Source organism: Polyergus mexicanus, unplaced genomic scaffold, assembly GCF_030449975.1.
Source record: "Polyergus mexicanus isolate NDT 795.1 unplaced genomic scaffold, iyPolMexi1.0 SCAF_1, whole genome shotgun sequence".
Classification (NCBI taxonomy): Eukaryota; Metazoa; Arthropoda; class Insecta; order Hymenoptera; family Formicidae; genus Polyergus; species Polyergus mexicanus.
Window position 1 is genome coordinate 4,560,083 of NW_027223321.1, and position 19,662 is coordinate 4,579,744.

The following is a 19,662-nucleotide window of genomic DNA, read 5'->3' on the forward strand; positions in this document are numbered from 1 at the left end:
TAATAATTGTAAGAATAAAAGTATCTGTTCTAAGAATAAAAGTAACGAAAACATTTGTTTTAATACGCTAATATTTAATTATTCTTACAGGAGAACACCGGAATCTACGGCTATGTTAAAGATTGGTCCTTTTACTATAACGAAAACCGGAGGGAACATTCAACCAGGAGAAATCGATACTATAACAATCGAATGCTATCCAGAATGTGTGGGTTCACTTGAAGAAAAAATAATGATTCTCGTGCCCGATAGCATTCCCGAAGATAGAAATGGCAAATTAATAAAATTAACCGTTAACTCCTGCATACCTAGCGTCGATTTGCAGAATCTCGACGCTATGTTCCACGAAAATCACATTGTGGATTGCATTGAAGATTTTATTTGTCCAAAAGAGGTATCTAATTTTTTCCGAACTCTATCTCGTATCCACAGTTAAAATCAAAAATATTTTTTTCATTGTATGCTATATTAGATTGGTGCACACACCATATTCGTACGTCAAGAGAAATGCCTGTATTTTCGTCACGTTAGCGTTTCACACGCTCACACGACATATCTTGTGCTTTACAACCGAAACGTGATACCTGCTGATGTAGAACTGATCTTACTCGCAGAATCATTTATACCAGAAACTGCAAAATCTGACATCTTTGTGCTGACACCCGAGAGAGAACGCATTCCGCCGATGAGTCATAAAAGATTCGCAATTTCGTTTAATCCGACGTTTATGCAGGTAGCATTTTTGTTTTATAAACTCAAATATCAAAAATTATATTGTATTTAGTGTTTATAATCACTGTTTATAATCACAGACATGTTATGCAGCCTTCGAGATTGCAGTCGAGCTTCCCCCGCATTTAAGGGATGAAAAGTTTTTCGTGAAATTAGTAGGACAAGCTTGCGTACCACAAGTGACAATTATAGAACCACCGAGCGGAAAGCGAGAACGAATTGTTCTAAACTTTGGTCGTACGCTTGTGAATGATTCTAATGAAAAAAAATTCACTTTTGAAAATGTCGGTGTGATTCCAGCAAAAGTTATTGTCGAGATTTATGAGAATTCAAATTTTCTCTTTACTCTCAGTACTTGTGACAGTACAAGAAACTACTTGTCAAGTAGTTGGAACTATGGAGCCGATAGTTAGTTTTGTTTTTCTATATATTAATTAGTAATAATTTAAGAGAGAAGTAAATCTTTCGCAAGACAAATTTATGAGAATTTAGGCTTAAAAAATTCGCAGACATCTAATGAAACAAATCATATTTTTATATTTTTATATCTTATATAATTTCTCCAATTATAATTGAAATTATTTAAAATTATTGTTGTCTTTTTCAATAAAAAGTAATTTTTTTTTAAATCTAACACAATTATTTTTTTTTTTTATTTTAGATGTATTCTTTGATTTTTTTTTAAAGAATCCAATTTCTAAAAAGAGTAAAAAGAGTATATAACATACACAACATGACATAAATATATCTTAGTAATCCAAAAATGATGAAGTGATAGATAACTTTTACGTAACATGTATAAATTATTAAATTACAGTGTCGAACGATCGATGCGTTGTAGTTCGTTTAATGCCCGAAGAAAAGACATCGTTCAAAGTAAAATTTATTCCGCGAGACATCGGCAAGTATGAAGGTCAAGTGCGACTATTTATCACCGATAATCCCTACGAGAATTTGATAATTGATTTAAAGGGCGAAGCATACACAGAATCAGTTATATTAGAAGGGTTAGAGCTTACAAATATAAAACTTGATTTTATCAATGAAAAGCGCGAGTCTAATATTAAATCGCGAAAATCATCAAAGCCAAACAGTACAGTGGAAGGTAATGAAATTGCGAAAACAATAGATAGATAAGAGCACGGTTATAGAAAATATCTTAATTCTATTTTAAATTTTATGCCTCTTGTCTATCATTTAATTTTTTAATAAATTTTTATCAATAATATTTATTAATTATTATCCATTTTCAATTATTCCTAATTTCATAAGAGTTTTATTGTTTATAGCATCAAAACTTTACCAAAAAAATATTTATTAATTTATCATATTTTTTATTAATCTCTTTTTCGTTTCTTGTTTTTGCTTGTGATTTATATCTTACAGCTTTGACGCCGAGAACACTCCCAGTGTCATTGGCCTATAAGCTGGATTATAGATATTGCTTTGTCAATAAGATATACAGGAAGAGCTTCAAAATTGTCAATAAATCAGTGAATCGGTACTCACGATTTCAATGGAACGCACATCTCAATGTTGTACTTACCCCATCCATTGGTCATCTCCAACCCATGACTTGCAAGGAAATTGTTGCGACATTTCTTTCTTCGGAGCCAGTGAATTATGTCGACGTATTAAAATTAACAAGTTTAAATTCTGTCAATTACCACTAATCAATATCTTCAATTTGCATTTATTTGATAATAATATCCTTAATTTGATATAAAATATATAAATATTTATATTTTTTCAGTTTATATATTCTTGAAATTTCTTTTTGTAGATAAATTTAGAATAAAAGTAAAATATTGTCACAATTTTATTACAAAATCAGATTTTATATCTTTATATTAATTATAGTGGTAGTTGGAGTTTTCTTTATTTGGTATTGTTGCATATTAAATATATATAAACTAATTATTTCCAACAATAATTTACAGACGTGTATCGATTGCACGATTTGTGCGATTGATCTTGCTGATCCTTCGAAAGAATCATCCTGGGATGATCGAGAGACAGAAGTGCGATGGGTAGCGATGAATCTTGATAATGAACAAGAAATAAACACAGAAACGTTAGCTAGGAAAGCAGTCGAACCCGTTAACGAACCAAGCCATGAAGTGGTACCTGGTACGACGAAATGCATTCAAGTATTACTAAATGCGATTGTGGCATTCTCCAAGTATTCTTGTCCCGTTAAAGAGATCACTTTTAAGGACTCCTTAATGTTTCAGGTAACAATAATATATTCGATTTATATCATTTATCTTGCATCCAAATTAGACTATAATTATTTCAATATAATTAGATTTTTATAGTTGTATGTCGCGCGAGTATAATTTATATATTTTCTGATAGATTTTAAAATAATATAAAAAATATATTTATTAATTTATAAATTTTTGTTAAAAATTTATTATATATATCTTTTTAAATATTTTTTTAAAAATTTATTGCTCTATAACAAATTTTATTTTTATAGACATAAAAATTTTTAATTTTTTTCTCGATATTTATAAAAGTTTATAAAAAGTATTACAATATTTTAAATTTTAATTGTCATCAATCTATAACAATCTTTTTATATTCTATAAAATTGCCTTAGTTATTATTAAATTATTTTATCCCCTACGATTAAAGTCCACACATCTGATTATTTAATTAAAATATAGAATAAAAATTATAAATGACTTTGCAATCGACCGTTTGCATCGAGTTGAAATATTTATTTATAACATAGAGATTTTTTGAATTGGCGTGTCCGCGAACAGACGGCATAAATGTCACGGAATTCTAGCGATAAAATGCAGACCAGCTCACTGTTGGTTTTATATCAAATTCAATTCCGAGTGTTGTTTACGCGTAAAACAAAAAAATATATCCACTCGCCGACAATGAGTTATTCTATCATTTTTCGATTGAAATATGAATCTTCTACATATACATGAGTAAAATTTGATTTTCTTTTATTTGATTGATCATATTTTTAATGTTTTTTCTTTGAATTATATATATAAGTTATATATGTGTGTAGAACATATTTATCTCAATAACATATATTTTTAAAAAATATTTATATATAAAAAGATCTATTGTGCCAGAACATAAATTTTATTATGTATAGTATTTATATTATGTAATACCATATATTAATTTTTAATAGTTAATAATAATTTTTTTAATAAATTAATCAAGAAAAAAAACTTTATTAATAATGCAACAATACCAAACTATTATAAATATATAAAAAATAATTATTGCAAATGATAGGTTCGACAATATCACTTAATAACTGACATTTTTTTCAGTTATTTTAAAATAATTAATATGAAAAATTAATAATTATAGATAAATATATTAAATTATTTTTTAAATAATTTTTATTTTAAATTATTTTTAAAGTTTTTCTATATACCATATATATACATATATATATTTTTTTTTACGCATAATATTTATTATTTACCAAAAAGATGTCAGTCATTACAGTTCAAACCTCTCAATAAAATTACTCACCGATCATAATCATCTGCTTACAAGTCAGCTCCTGTCTGCTTACGCAGCTCCTGTAAAAATTATATAATTTTAATTTGTTTATATAATTTTCACTACAAAAAAATTTGATGTAGGCATATTACAGATATGTGCAGTGTCAAAATAGGTTCTAATTTTTGTTTGAATTTCTGTAAATAATTTATCTCAAGATAAATTAGATCTTCTTTCTTTACGTGATTTTATTATAAATATATAAATATAATTTTTTTTGTAAAATAATAAATTAATTTACTACAAGTTAATACATTAGAGTAAATAATAAATTTCTAAAAAAAATTAATTTACTCACCAAAGTTTGGCACTCGCCAAAGTTTTAACCCCTCTATAAAGGGATCCTCTCGGGACTGTGCAGTTTCGAATCTACGATGAATATCCGCTCTCTCACATGTAATTGGAATAAAAGTACAACTAATTACTATCGCGTACAACAATCGACATGATCATCGCGCGACACTTTATTCGGCACTCCCAATAACGGATTTTCCGTTATGCGCGTACTTTTACGGAAGAAAAAAAGGCGATTTCACACCATCGCGACGCGCAGCGACTTTCACGGCATTCCACGACGCATATCACGAGATATAAATGCCGCGTCGCACAGTTTAATAAAATTTCAACCACATTCACGCTACATATTCCCGATATGCATTAAATTCAACAATGCCACGTTTAAAAATTATTATGTTTTGCATTATTGCAATGCTAATTTTATACACGACTCATCTTTAATAACGGTTGCCCGCCGCGAAATAACGAAGACGATTGACTTTACTTTGATACGCAAAGCTCAACAATCAGCACGATGTAGCATTATATTTCGATCGATACGTACATCGATATCACGAATAGAATATTGTTACTATGATATAATTAAAACAATAGATGATATATATTTATTAAATATACGCGACTGCGGTCGGCAAATAACCGCCATGCATGCACAACCAACTTTACTCCGAATCTCGAAAAGCATATAATGTTTGGATCGCGGATCGAATATCGCAGAGAAACAACTACTTATTTGATACGCGTATTTTATATCATTATCGCTTGACAGTTTATTTAACATTTTGAATGTTTATTTATACGCAAAACTTACTTTTAATGGATAAATAATGTGAAAGTTGCGGAGCGACTTGGACCGCACTTCGACTCGTAGTTCGGAACGTTCGGCTATGTTTGGTTCCGCTCGGTTACCCACCCTATTATACTATACTATACGGTCGGCAAATGGCCACCACGCATGCGCAGCCAACTTTACTCCGAATCTCGAAAAGCAAATAGTGTTTGGGTCGCGGATCGAATATCGCAGAGAAACAACTAATTATTTGACACGCGTATTTTATATCATTATCGCTTGACAGTTTATTTAACATTTTGAATGTTTATTTATACGCAAAACTTACTTTTAAAGGATGAATAATGTGAAAGTTGCGGAGCGACTTCGACCGCACTTCGACTCGTAGTTCGGAACGTTCGGCTATGTTCGGCTCCGCTCGGCTTGCTTCGGTTACCCACTCTATTATACTATGCTATGCGGTCGGCAAACGGTCACCACGCATGCGCAGCCAACTTTACTCCGAATCTCGAAAAGCATAGTGTCTGGATCGCGGATCGAATATCGCAGAGAAACAACTAATTATTTGATACGCGTATTTTATATCATTATCGCTTGACAGTTTATTTAACATTTTGAATGTTTATTTATACGCAGAACTTACTTTTAAAGGATAAATAATGTGAAAGTTGCGGAGCGACTTCGACCGCACTTCGACTCGTAGTTCGGAACGTTCGGCTATGTTCGGCTCCGCTCGGCTTGCTTCGGTGACCCACCTTATTATACTATGCTATGCGGTCGACAAATGGCCACCGCGCATGCGCAGCCAACTTTACTCCGAATCTCGAAAAGCATAGTGTCTGGATCGCGGATCGAATATCGCAGAGAAACAACTAATTATTTGATACGCGTATTTTATATCATTATCGCTTGACAGTTTATTTAACATTTTGAATGTTTATTTATACGCAAAACTTACTTTTAAAGGATGAATAATGTGAAAGTTGCGGAGCGACTTCGACCGCACTTCGACTCGTAGTTCGGAACGTTCGACTATGTTCGATTCCGTTCGACTTGTTTCGGGACCCGCGCTATTATTCTCTAGACGCGTTTTCCACGTGACGTTTGCAACGCTCGCGAGATTATTTTTCTTTCATATTGTTCAAAAATTAAACAGATAATACTTGCGAATGGCAAATATTATAAGACATTCTATATTATATACAGCGCTCGGCAAGTAACTACCACATATTAAGCGCAGCAAACTTATATATGTATGAGGCAATATTATATTAATGTATGATTAGGCGCGTCTAGTAACTTTTAATTTCTACGATTAATTGATATACAAGAAAATACAATTAATAATTTTCTGATATGATAGACGCGCGAACATGTATTTACTTTTTCGAATATTGGCACCGTCGATGTGGAGTACACGTGGCAAATAAATATGGATGAGCAGTATCCAAGGAGATTGATCGCAAATTATTCGCGATCTACGCCGAGATCACGAGGAAATATTCGATCTAGAGCTAACTCATCAATATATACGTTTCATGAACGACGTCAGCGACATAATCCAATTTACACGATGACAGAAATTGCCGAAAATATAAAATTAAATCGTCAGCAGGTCCTATCGTCTCGAGGTTTTAATTTTCAAAAGTTTCAAAGATTCTAATTTGATGATTTTAGACAGAGAAATTATATTAATTCAAATATAAAAAAAAAATATTTGCAGAGAGTATTATCGAGGTAAAACCAACTGCTTGTCCATCCGATCTCTTCAGCAGCAGTGCCGGGTTGACAGAGCGAAGTAGTGACAGCTGGTCAGAAAGTGACAATCTGCCATATGGAATTCATCCTGAAAAGGGAACTTTATTACCGGGCGAATCTATAGAATGTATTTTGCGATTCTCTCCCATGGATGTATTCGATTATAAAGCTCATCTTACATGCAAGTATGATTACATACCCATATAATCATTACTCATTTATTTAATATGTCGTTTAATTTAAATTAATTTAATTATTTTGTGTTTTTATGTAAATTATATAATAATATATATCAAATATTTTATATAAAATTAATTATTTATTTGTAATATATATAATTTATTTAACGTAAATTGAAAGAGAATACCTGCGCAATTAATTTTTACATATTCTTGTTTATAAAACATTATTTTTAATAATAAAAATACTAAAAATCAGAATTAAATTAATCTGAAAATAATTTGGTAATAGAATCATAATTTGTTTATTTATGAGATTTATTGTATGTATAATCCTTAATATTATCTGTATATATATGCACTTCTGTTTATTTAATGGACAGAATACAGAATCTCGATCCAGAGCTGTCAGAATTGATTATTCCCATTGCGGGAAGAAGTTTGTTACCGTATTGCCATTTCGACATACCGGAAAGCGACTATTTATCCGGCAATAAACGTAACGCGAAATTGCCAGGACCAATCGATTATCAATCGATCAATGGATCTCTTCCGCAAGATACGAGAGTAATTGAGCTGAATGTAATCGGGATCGGCGACACTCACGTAAAGTAAGCAATAAATTTAAATATAAATATATATATATATATAAATACACAAATTGTATGTTATGTATTGCATATAAATATTACATTTATTATCACAAATCTCAGAAAATTTCGAATGATAAATCCAACATCGGACGACTATCATTTCATCTGGAAAGATCGAACTCGTCGTATTGAAAGCGAGATATCGAATTTCCATTGCGTGTTTCCTGAAGGAATTGCTGAGCGTGGGAAACAAGTCGATTTCGTTTTTACGTTTCTCGCAGAGAACATTGGCACTTTCGAATCCTTCTGGTTATTCTCCATTGAGAAATATAACTTGGAATATCTTTTTCTGTTTGTCGCGATTGTCAGAGAACCGTCGGTTTGCTGTTCGCTTGTCCATTTGAAGATGAAACCAACCGTATTAGGTAAAAGATATCAGTAAAAAAATTTATAAATATTATATTAATATTATATACAAATTTTATTATATATTTGTTTTTTTGTTCTCCACAGGCGTTAATATACGAGAACCGATAAGCGTAATCAACAACGAAGAACTTCAGCTTTCCTTTCAGATCGCACGAGACTCTTTGTATTCTGAAGGACGTGTTCAGAGCTTGAAAATAACGCCTATGAATGGTATTTTAAATCCAAAGGACAAACAAGTTTTTTGGTAAATGAGAATAATCTTGAATAATAAGAATTTTTTTGTTTAAATAACGCTTTTTATAATATAGGATCGAATATCAGTCTACATTTGTGGGTGAATTTCAATTTTGTATAAAATGCATTGTAAAAAAGTTGAAGATACCGTTGACTATATTTGTTACGACAATGACATATGATATTATCGTTTCGGTTACATACGTGGATCAGAATGGTCAAGTCGTGCAATTAAATCAAAATGAAGAAAATATCATTGATTGCGGAAAAGTGCATATTAAACTATTTTGACTAAAGCTAAAAAAATAATTTTAAGGATAATACACATTTTTTTAAACTTCTAGATAATGTTAAAAGCGCCCTTTAGTATCATATTTGAAATAACAAATTCAAGCAAGATGGCACTTTTTTATTCTTGGGACTTTGGCATGACACCGGAAATAATTAGCAGAAATATATATACGATTACGATGCAACAGAAGCAGAATCACGTGGTTAGCGAATCGCGATCCAATTGTTGCCTCATCATTAAGGCATTACAAAAAACAATAATAAAAAATCATTCCATTTTCTTGAAGGTATTATTCTTATTTAAATATTTAATACGGTATTTTAGTAAAAGATGTGAAAGAAAAGATGTTATATATATATATATAAATTTATTTTTTTTATTCAGATTTCTAGAGGACCGACATATCGATTAGTCTTGCGAGCGACTGCGAATAAACCGGGTTTAGAGTTCAGTTTTAATCATTACGACTTTGGACCTTGTTACATACGAGATATCACTGCGGCCGCATATCACGTCGACTTACATATCACAAATTTAGATGATATTCCATATATGTAAGTTGTTTTACAAGCTGTTTCGTGTGAAAGAAAAAAAAGAAAATTAAGATTAATAGACAAAGCAATTATCGCAGATTAGAATGCAAATTCGAAGAGAAACCACACATTTCCGCGAATCTTGACGCTCTTTCAGAAACAATAACTTCTCGATCAAGTATCATTATTCCAATAAAATTTCGTCCTCTAGAACAGCTGCATTATCGCGACAATTTACATTTTATAATTAATTCGACGATTGAGAAAAAGATTATTATAACTGGCGAAGGAATTACATATAAAGTATGTTATCATACATATAAAATATGTATTAGAAATTAATTTAATTCTATTATTCTATTATGACAGATTCGTTTAGTAAATCCGCGCGACAAATTAGTAGATCTTGGCAATTTATCGATTAACAAAGCAATCATCAGGAAAGTGCCAGTGATCAACGATGGTCGTGCTGCGCTCGAGTTGAAGTTCGATCTCATGAAGAATCTACCGGGATATGGACAATTTCGCGAACGAATTCAAGTGTGTCCAAGGAAGATCCATGAGGAAAACTCCAAACTGGATCAAACTCGAGCATCGATTAGTGAAACAAAACGTTCAGATACGTTTGATGTGATTCTTCAGACTATCGATCCCAATTTGTCCGAAGTTCTCGAGATTGAACCGGCAGAATCGATCGTACTTCAATCGGGAAAAATCGTGAATGTTATCTTGAAATATAAATCTATGCGAAGAATGCGTCCTTTTGTTACTAAAGTAGCTTTCCAAACCAATTCCACCATTCAGCCATTATTTATTCTACGCGGAAGTTGTATAGGAGCGGAATTCCGTCTGAATAGAACTTGTATTTCTTTCGGTATAATCGTTCAAGGTTGTCTCAGCGAAGCAAAAGTAGTGCTATTAAATATAGGAGATATTGGTGCTAGGTTGGTATTATTATAATTAATTATTGTTAATTAATTTAATAAAACAAAAACAATTAAAAATTGTAATAATATAGAACTTTTTATTCATTTTTAAAATGAGAAAACTAATTTTTTAAATCTTATTCTTTTTTTTCTCTTCTTATATGTGTTTTAAAGTTTTCGTGTGATTTTTTAGCGAATGATTTAATAATCATCTTTTACTTTTCATATGATTTTTATTCGTATATATTATAAGTAATTTTCATATTTTTATTATTAATCTATCGCGTAATAGAAATATTAATTATTCAAACTTATTGAAGTATCACATAATGATACATGATTTATTAATTCAGATTCAAGTGGAACACATTAAAATTGCCACGAGATTTTAGCATTGTTCCTGCGACTGGCTATTGCTCTCCCGGTATGAACGTCAACTTCATTGTCAGTTTCCGACCTACTCAACATGACAGTTTGATCGAGGGCGACGTGAGCACACATATAACTTTTAGCTTTCTGTTCTTGTATATACAAATACTCGATTAACTAAATTCCATTAAACTCGTACTTTTCGTATAATATACATCAGACATAAAAATGGTTTATTATAAACCACATTATTCTTTATTTTTTAAATCATGTTTAATTTTCCAAAGTATCTTTTCCTTTCAGGACTCGAGAATTTTGGAATTTCTCGTATATGTACTTGATATATATTCCTCCAAACTTTATTATGTTTTAATGAATTAGTTCAAAATTATTTTAATATTTATTTTAATCAATATAAATGTGAATATTAGTTCGAAAAAAATCATTTATTATTTCAAAAATACATTATTATATTTTATATTAAATAATTTAATACTTTAGAAAGCATATATACATATTCTAGTCTATTACATATATTAATAATATGCAAAATACATACAATGGTAAACAAATGCCAAAACCGGCAGAATCTCATAGAAAAATATAGATATTTTTATATAAGATACAGTTTTTAGTAAGGAGAAAATTTTACATTGTTTTCAGGCAATGCTTGAAATTGAGAAATATAGAGTTCTCGGCATAAAAATTACTGGAGGTTGTTGCAAACTACCTGATCCAAGTGACACCTTATTCTTTTCATGTCACGTTCGTGAGAAACTAATAAAATCTATAAACATCGAGAATGACACTGCAACTCCTTGGAAACTAAAGCCAGAGGTTTTCGGTGACTATTTCTTTATCAACGAGTTCTTACACATTCCTTCAAAAAATTTTGCTACCTGTACAATTACTTACGCCCCTTTGATTATGAACAGCGAGAACAATCCTCACAAAGTAATTAGAGAAAAAAGATACTTGACGAATTTCTCTTATAAAATCTTTTTTATAATTTTATAAAAAATAGAAGATTTTCTTATATAATTCTTTATATGAGCAACAAGTCAATAAATGTGATATTTCCATAAACTGTCTCAGGGTACATTGCTTTTGAAGCTGCCGGATGATAAAGCACCTTTGGTATATTCTCTTCAAGGGCTGAGTCTAGCTCCACAAGTTCTCCAAAGGATTACACGTCAGTTCCCTGCAAAGACAAAGTATACAGAATTATTACCTGTCTACAACTGGATGAGTAAGCGGCAACGATTCAAATGCAAGATTGAAGATTTGGAGAACAAAGCTTTCGTCAATGTATAGAAACTAACTTTGAGCGATTGAAAATGTTGTATTAATTATAAAAATTTTAATGTTTTTTTTGTAATTTCTTTACTTCTTTAGGCTATTAAAGTATATACTTTGGTTGGTAACAGTAAGATAGATGTGCCATCGAATAGTCAGCGAGACTATCGCGTAGAGTTTCACTCTTACAAAGAATCGGAATATAATTTTAAGGTAAATTATTAATTAAAAAAAAGAAATGCAAACAAATTATTATTAAAATGAAAATTTGCAATATACAAATAGAATAAAATTTTTTAAGTTTTTCTAAATATATATGATATTTTATTCAGATAACGTTCATTAATGAAGAGGGTGAATATCAATTTTATGAGCTTCAGTACAATGTTACAAAACCTGAAGAAATCGAGTCGATCAAATTGATTACTGCGGTGCGATCTCCGGTGTGCCACGCTTTAAGACTCGATAATCCACTTAAAGAACAATACATAATATACACAGCGAAGTGTGAGCATCCCTGCATCACGATCTACGATATACCAAAACTTGTGGCACCTTTATCCAGTGTTAGTAATATAAATATTTATCAAAATAATTTTTATTTTTCAATATTACTGTAAAAAATTGTATTAATCAAAAAGACTATATATACAATTTATATATATATATATATATATATATATATATATATATAAAAGAAATTAATTTTTTTTACTAACAAACAATATAACTAACAATGGACATAAATGCAACAGGAAACTATCGGTATAGAATATCATCCTATATATCCTAGCGAGGAGTCTGCAATAAACTTGGACGTTAATTGCGAAGAACTCGGATTGTTTCCCTACGAATTGCGATTGCGAGCGATGCCAGCACCTGCGGAAAAAACGACGCGCATCGTCGCGATGCTCGGTGCTTCTGCCACCTTTTCTTTGACCATAAGCAATCACGCCAAAGAGAATGCAACGTTTGTAATCAAGGTAAATATAAAAAAATATTTTTACCATAATGATTAAAACGTGAAAATTTTGTCTTCTCATTCTAGGTAAATAATGAATGCCTCATAACTCCGAGGAATATCGAAGTACCGGCGTTGAAAAGTGCCTCATTCGATGTGATTTACGAACCTTACGACATCGATAACGTCTCCGCTACTTTGACTGCCACGTCCGAGATCGCCGGGGAATTTATGTATGATAATTTGTAGTTAAATTATTTATATTTATCTTGTTAATTGTTTCGTTTTATTAAATGTATAGTTAAAATATAAGTTAAATATGTATGCAGGTATGTATATATGTAATATAATAATTATTTTATCTAAATTATGTACAGATTTCCTCTCGTCGGTACATATTCACTACCAAAACCACAAGGACCATATGTAGCTACTCCTAACACACCGATTTTTATACCATTTAAAAATATGTTTAGGGAAATTAAATCTTTTGAACTTATCTTGGACAATCCTGAAACTTTTGCGACAACGACATCGTTGGAAAAAATTAAACAGAAACAGGTAATCTATAGAGATATATATATATTTTTAAAGTATTACTTTAAATTTACTTATTTTTGAAAATGGAATTATTCGTCAAATACAAACGTACAAGATCTTTATCACTAATATATATATATATATATATATACATAATCCAGCTTTTATAAATTAATATTGCAAGGTAATCAATATCGTCGTTCGCTTGAAAGATGTATCAAACGAAAAGAGGGAATTGAAAAATGACAGCTATCCAATAACTGGAAAACTCTTAATATATTGTACAGACCCTAAGATTTCTCACATCAACTGGACTTATTATTTAAAAGGTGTATATGACTGACACAAATAAGAAACGTATCAATATTTAATATATGATGATATTAATATTGTAGCTTATCGCGTATGTCGAATTATTTAGAACACAATATAAAATTTTATGATTAATTAATGATTGTATAATCTAATTATATTATTGTAAAAAATTATTTACATTTAATATTCTACATATTCTGACATAGACTGTCAGTACTGACAATATATAAGAGGTCATTCATGTACGTATATATATTTCATTTATTCATATATAACACAACAGTCATCATATGCTTTCATAGTTGACGTTTTGTACTGAGTTGTGTTCCAAAATTTATTCCTTGGAGTAAAATAGCGTTTAATTGACAAAAAATTTCTTTGTCCGGATTCAATCAAACGTTATTCTGCTCCAAAGAACAAATGTTTGAATGTAACTTTGGCGAGGAGCGTCATATCTAGATGTCCGAACAGTATGATTGTTGACAGTCACAATCAGCTGTAGCAGAGGCGTATCGCGCACGCGTGGACAGTGCGGTGCTGTGGTGCTTCACTAAAATCACTAAAAGAAAAAGAAAAAAAGTACTAAGTACGTCCATAGTCCATGGTGATTTGCAATTTGCAATCTTTATGGTAACGACAGGTAACGAATCTTCGCTTCGTAAATATAAAAGTGTAATAAAAAACCGTTCTCGCTAGACAGCTGCTCGCATCGCGTGTCAACATGTGATTCTACGAAATCACGCCTTTCAAATTAGACAAGGCGATGGTTCCGAAAATCTAATCCTTGACGAAGACTTACGGCGGTCGCTAATTTCATATAATTTATCAAATTCATTATCTATCGAACACCGATCATTAATCTTTATGAAGAATATTTTTTTCTCAGACTCAAATTAAACTTTCCTTTCTTTCCGAACGAATAATTAATAATTATTGAACACAGTCAAGAAAATAAATCCGGCGAGTTCCGTTGAATGAAATTTGGAGAAACAGTTCATATTAGTTGATTTAATAAGATTAGGCGTGCACATGGTGCATGCTACCCTGCCACTTGTAGGCGATTTTCTTTGGATGAACATATCATTCCCCTGCATCGTGTCACCATGAGTGAAGAATTCAAGAAAATAGTAACAAGATTTCATCCTATCCATGGTGAGAATATTCTCTTGTGTGAGGACAGCACGGTGGCGATACGCACTACGAGTTTCGCCAACTCAGTGGCCTTCAGCGAGAAGCCATTGCAGCCGGGAGAGATCTTCCTCGTGGAAATCGAGAAAACAGAGAGAGGATGGAGTGGACACATGCGATTAGGGCTTACACTAATCGATCCTGCTTCAGTCAATAATAATCTACCCCAGTATGCGATGCCTAATTTAGTTAGATTAGGCAACACATGGATCCTCGCTATAACTAGGAATCAGACTATCTGGGATAACTTTGATGGTGGTCTATCATCTACATATACCTCCCTTACAGGTTAATATCTATGATAGCTATGATAATCTGAAACTATTTATATATTTTTTTGTTCTATGCATTTAATGTATTCTGTTCTATTAGAATTATTGTAGTGTATATTTTATTAAATATTATGTCTTTATTTATTATTAAAGGTATACCACCAGGAATACCAGCCAGAGAAAAAAAATTGGTCACAGATGGAGTCAACGTGCAGACATCACGTGGTGTCATTCCATTCAATGCTCTGAAGCCGAATATAGATGGTTCCTCCCAGTGTATCTTGCCCACAGACGTTGGTAGTCGAATCGGTATCATGTATGTGCCACAAGCTGGTTGTCCTGATAAAGCAGAGATGCATTTTATCATTAATGGTGAAGATCAAGGCGTATGTGGAAAGGATATTCCCTATAAGGCAGGACCTTTGCGTGCGGTAGTGGATGTTTATGGTACCACGAAACAAGTTCGGATAATTCAGCTATATGGGGGTGAGTATTTATATTAAATTTTGTTTTTTTTTTGCTTCAGCAGTTTCTATATTGTTTCTATATGTCTCAACAGTATCGACACTACAGAGCGCGTGCCGTGATGCTATATTGCAATATACTAAGAGGAACGCAGTTAATCTGCTTCCACTACCGAGACTATTAAAGGACTATCTGTTGTATCAATCACAGTGAGAATCAGCTCACATTCCACTTATACATACATTTTTATACATGTTTACGAAACATTTTCCATTAATTTTTTTTTTGTTCCCAGTATCATATAACATATCTCCAATGTTTAATATGCTTATATATATATATATATATATATATATATACACATACATACATACATACATGCATACATGTATATATACACATGTTCTAAGTTTTAAGTAATGAAGAATTATCTCGATTCATACAAAGTCTTTTTAATTTATTTAGACAATATTTGTATATGTTTTACTCACATTGGGAACGGTTGTCTGTGGCTTAATGTAAATTACGCTCTTAGTTTTCAACATTTGTTTTCTTTAATATGGACATTTAAATTATTGTGTGTACATAATGTAACGAAATGAATCGCTGCATCGAGAATATCAGCGAAATTGCATTGAAAGTTTAATTGTAAGTATCATTTGGACATGACTATGTTTATAAAATATAATATAATGCTACACTTATATGTAAAACTTAACATATTTTTTTACCTTTTACTTTCCTTATTTTGTTGCTTGTTATGAAATATATAATGTGGAGTTAAATCATAACTTTCACATTATTGAACAAAATTGAAAACAAATGATACTAACATAAGTATCCAAAGCAAACTTGATTTTATAAAATAAATGTATTTATAAAAAGAAAAGAAGAAAATCATCTGCGTCTTGCAAACCATGACTATGAATCTCTCTCCATCCAATATACTTGTTTTATATTTTTTGTTATATGAGAGATAATTACGCTATTTAACAAAATATTAAAAAATATTTCTTTAATAAACAATTATAATATTCAAATATATATAATTAGTTTGTACATTAAGGACTTATGGTATTACAGTATAATATGTAGGAAAACACGTGCTTAGCAATATGATATAAGTGAGAAGCACGCTTAGAAATGCAAACCATCCTACGAGTACTATGACATATCTCCATGGCGATTTCTTGTTACTTGATTGTACAAGATCGGTATTGTCGTCTGCATCAATCTCTATTTTTGCCGTTACGGCTGGATCTAGGATGCTGACTAAAAGAATCTGTCCGATTCGACTGCGCAATATGGATGTCGTGCCGACTGAGATCCACGTGGGCGGCTCGGTGGTCAATTCTTGCAAGTGTCGCAGGATACTGGTGAGGATGAGAGTAAATGATGCTATCGCGAAAGAGCTCTCGTAAAATATGACTAAAATAAAAATATATTTATAAGAGAGATATTTCTCTTTTACAATAAAACTGATAAATAAAATAAAAATTAATTATTAAAAATTATGATTGAAATTTGTAGGATTCTATGAATTAATTAAAAAATCATATTGAAATATTCTCCACAATTATGACTCCACATATTGTCCACAAGTATAGCTTCTAATTTTGAATGAATTATGTTAATAGAATTTTATTTCAGAAGATTTAATTGTCAAGATTATTTATTATTGAAAATTAAAATTAATATAAATGCAAATAGCAAGTAATTTTTATTGTTATCTGTACTTAGTTTAGGAACGTTGGAACCACTTTTCGGCACTTCCCAATGTACGTCATGTAAACATAATAAGTGACAAATGAAACTGAGATTAGCAATCATCATCCGCTCGAAAGATTTCGGTTCTAGCCACAATGCCGTCAGAGTTATCACCATTAGCACTGTGAACATTGTGTAAAATTTCAGATATCAAGGTCAACGAAAGAAGCACGTTGAAAATTTTATTTATTATATTTATTTATCAACATTAAATTAAAATTATTTAAAAAATGTAGTTATACATATTTGATTGAATTATATTTATAATTATAAATGATTTGATTAATATTATTAAAAAGTAACGCAATTTGCGCGATACATACCTATAGTAGGCGATATATACGCAATGCGTATGATGCCCCAATGTCTTCTTAGAATAAAATGATAAGACAGCATTTTAGCTGTGGAACCCAAATTGTATTTGTACCTGCCTTCCCATTTTGTTACGTACATTTTCAATAAATCCCATTCAACATCTTTGGAATTTAATTGTAATGACTGTAAATACCGATTTAATTTACAAATTTATAAAGAAGAAATAAATATTAATAAAAGATCATTTCATATATCACGCAGATATCACTGATCGAGATATGAAATTAATGGAAAATAAATAAACAGATAAATTCTATACCATGTTCTGTAAAGGAACAAGTTCGATTTCATCACCGGAATGCGACCACGATCCGATTTGTATGGTGCAGTTCATGGTGTTGTATGGCCACCATGTATTATCCGCGAAACAATATGTAATATATTTTGCTGGCATTAACGATTGAACCGTTCCCTCTTTCCTGACCCAACATTTCGCCTGACTATAACCCAATAAGCTTTCTCCGATTCGTCTAAATATGCAAATAACTCGATAAATATCTTGGAATTAAGTCAAGCAATATTGTTCTGCTTGGACATAAAAAAAAAGCAAAATCAAAATATTTTTTTATATGTTAATCTCAGATTGTTTAAACTTTAAAATATATATGGTTCTTATCACACTTGTGACTGAAACATATATAAGATTTAATTGAGATAAAGAAAAAGATATTAAACGAAATTTTTAATTTGAACTTTAATTATATATAATTTGATGTAATCATGATGAAATAATCTATGTTTGTTGATAAGTTTGTTGATAAGTTTAAAGTATAATGATAACTATTGATAAGTTTAGATTAACACATTCTTAATTACTAAGATACGAGAATATATTGCTTACTCGTTATGTATTAAAATGTCCGGAAACCAAATTTGACTACCTGATACAGGTATCGATTGGATATTATCGTATTGTTCAGGATTCCATGTCAAATGTGAATCATGCCATCTCTGTCTCAACAAGGTATTAATATATATAAATAGAACGTTTGTTTTAAAAATTTATATCAAATCATATTATTCATTAAAATGGAAGCATTCATAGAAACATAATCCATCGATCGAACAGCTTAAAATTAATATATGTGCATATCATTTTTCTATCATTTAAACTTATTTATAGGGATATAAAATATATATACAATTATGCAAACTTACCATTGCTATCCATGCATGTAACTCGATGAATTCTTCTTCGTTATTCTAGACAAATAATTTATAGCTTTAATTAATGTGTTCATATAATTTTTGGTTTTGTAGATTGTGTATTCTTAGCCTACAGTTTACAGTTTAAAGTTGCAAAGAACTTAAAACATAGAAAAGATGTTTTGATTAATAAAATATTGATTTTTATGGGGAATACGAGGAGTTTTTTATCGTAAAAATAATTTTCATAGATACTTACATAACGAAGAAAATGCGGTATCATTCGGAACGTTACTCGCGTCATGTTATTGTTGTTCTGGACTGGTCTTACTTCGGAGTCGTACTCGCAGAGGAGATGCCTCTTCAGTTGCATCATAGTCGATTTGCTTTCGACATCGTTGCAACTGCTACTTGCTATCACATCATTATATATAACATCGAGAATAAATAATAGGACAGAAAAAAGACCACTTCTACTCATCTCGAATATATGACGAACGATGGACGAATCTAAAACGACTGAATAATTTAACGAGTATTATGCGAGAACAGAACTGATGATAATCATACGCCCAGTGAAATATAAAACTGCAGATCTCGAAGACCGCCCCTTCAACAACAAACTCTTATCGCTTTCAATATATATATTTGGGTCATTT

General features: G+C 31.0%; 3 protein-coding genes across 3 annotated transcripts in view; 2 read left to right on the forward strand and 1 right to left on the reverse strand.

Moving 5' to 3' along the window:
• LOC138939055 (hydrocephalus-inducing protein homolog) overlaps positions 1-14,292 on the forward strand; it is a 32,186-nt gene extending 17,894 nt beyond the window's left edge. The window contains exons 54-78 of the mRNA XM_070306535.1: positions 91-394; positions 473-733; positions 813-1,140; positions 1,550-1,837; positions 2,119-2,363; positions 2,673-2,966; positions 6,729-6,996; positions 7,089-7,308; positions 7,686-7,913; positions 8,016-8,320; positions 8,409-8,568; positions 8,633-8,828; positions 8,903-9,136; positions 9,235-9,404; positions 9,482-9,686; positions 9,753-10,327; positions 10,663-10,798; positions 11,342-11,632; positions 11,774-11,974; positions 12,074-12,187; positions 12,307-12,540; positions 12,730-12,957; positions 13,023-13,168; positions 13,313-13,496; positions 14,206-14,292. Coding sequence (XP_070162636.1) covers positions 91-394; positions 473-733; positions 813-1,140; positions 1,550-1,837; positions 2,119-2,363; positions 2,673-2,966; positions 6,729-6,996; positions 7,089-7,308; positions 7,686-7,913; positions 8,016-8,320; positions 8,409-8,568; positions 8,633-8,828; positions 8,903-9,136; positions 9,235-9,404; positions 9,482-9,686; positions 9,753-10,327; positions 10,663-10,798; positions 11,342-11,632; positions 11,774-11,974; positions 12,074-12,187; positions 12,307-12,540; positions 12,730-12,957; positions 13,023-13,168; positions 13,313-13,496; positions 14,206-14,292 — 5,902 coding nt within the window. The remainder of the gene's footprint in view (positions 1-90; positions 395-472; positions 734-812; positions 1,141-1,549; positions 1,838-2,118; positions 2,364-2,672; positions 2,967-6,728; positions 6,997-7,088; positions 7,309-7,685; positions 7,914-8,015; positions 8,321-8,408; positions 8,569-8,632; positions 8,829-8,902; positions 9,137-9,234; positions 9,405-9,481; positions 9,687-9,752; positions 10,328-10,662; positions 10,799-11,341; positions 11,633-11,773; positions 11,975-12,073; positions 12,188-12,306; positions 12,541-12,729; positions 12,958-13,022; positions 13,169-13,312; positions 13,497-14,205) is intronic.
• A 62-nt stretch (positions 14,293-14,354) lies between these two features.
• LOC138932514 (neuralized-like protein 2) lies at positions 14,355-16,495 on the forward strand. The gene is made up of 4 exons (XM_070294427.1): positions 14,355-14,430; positions 14,848-15,266; positions 15,404-15,736; positions 15,810-16,495. The coding sequence occupies exons 2-4, from the start codon at positions 14,894-14,896 to the stop codon at positions 15,926-15,928; spliced, it is 825 nt and encodes a 274-aa protein (XP_070150528.1). The 5' UTR covers positions 14,355-14,430; positions 14,848-14,893; the 3' UTR covers positions 15,929-16,495.
• Positions 16,283-19,533, reverse strand: Nachrb2 (nicotinic acetylcholine receptor beta2 subunit). Its single transcript, XM_070294416.1, has 7 exons — positions 19,263-19,533; positions 19,016-19,060; positions 18,699-18,808; positions 18,117-18,327; positions 17,806-17,980; positions 17,452-17,604; positions 16,283-17,143 (listed from the first exon to the last, which is right to left on the reverse strand). The coding sequence occupies exons 1-7, from the start codon at positions 19,482-19,484 to the stop codon at positions 16,785-16,787; spliced, it is 1,275 nt and encodes a 424-aa protein (XP_070150517.1). The 5' UTR covers positions 19,485-19,533; the 3' UTR covers positions 16,283-16,784.
• Between the last annotated feature and the right edge of the window lie 129 nt (positions 19,534-19,662).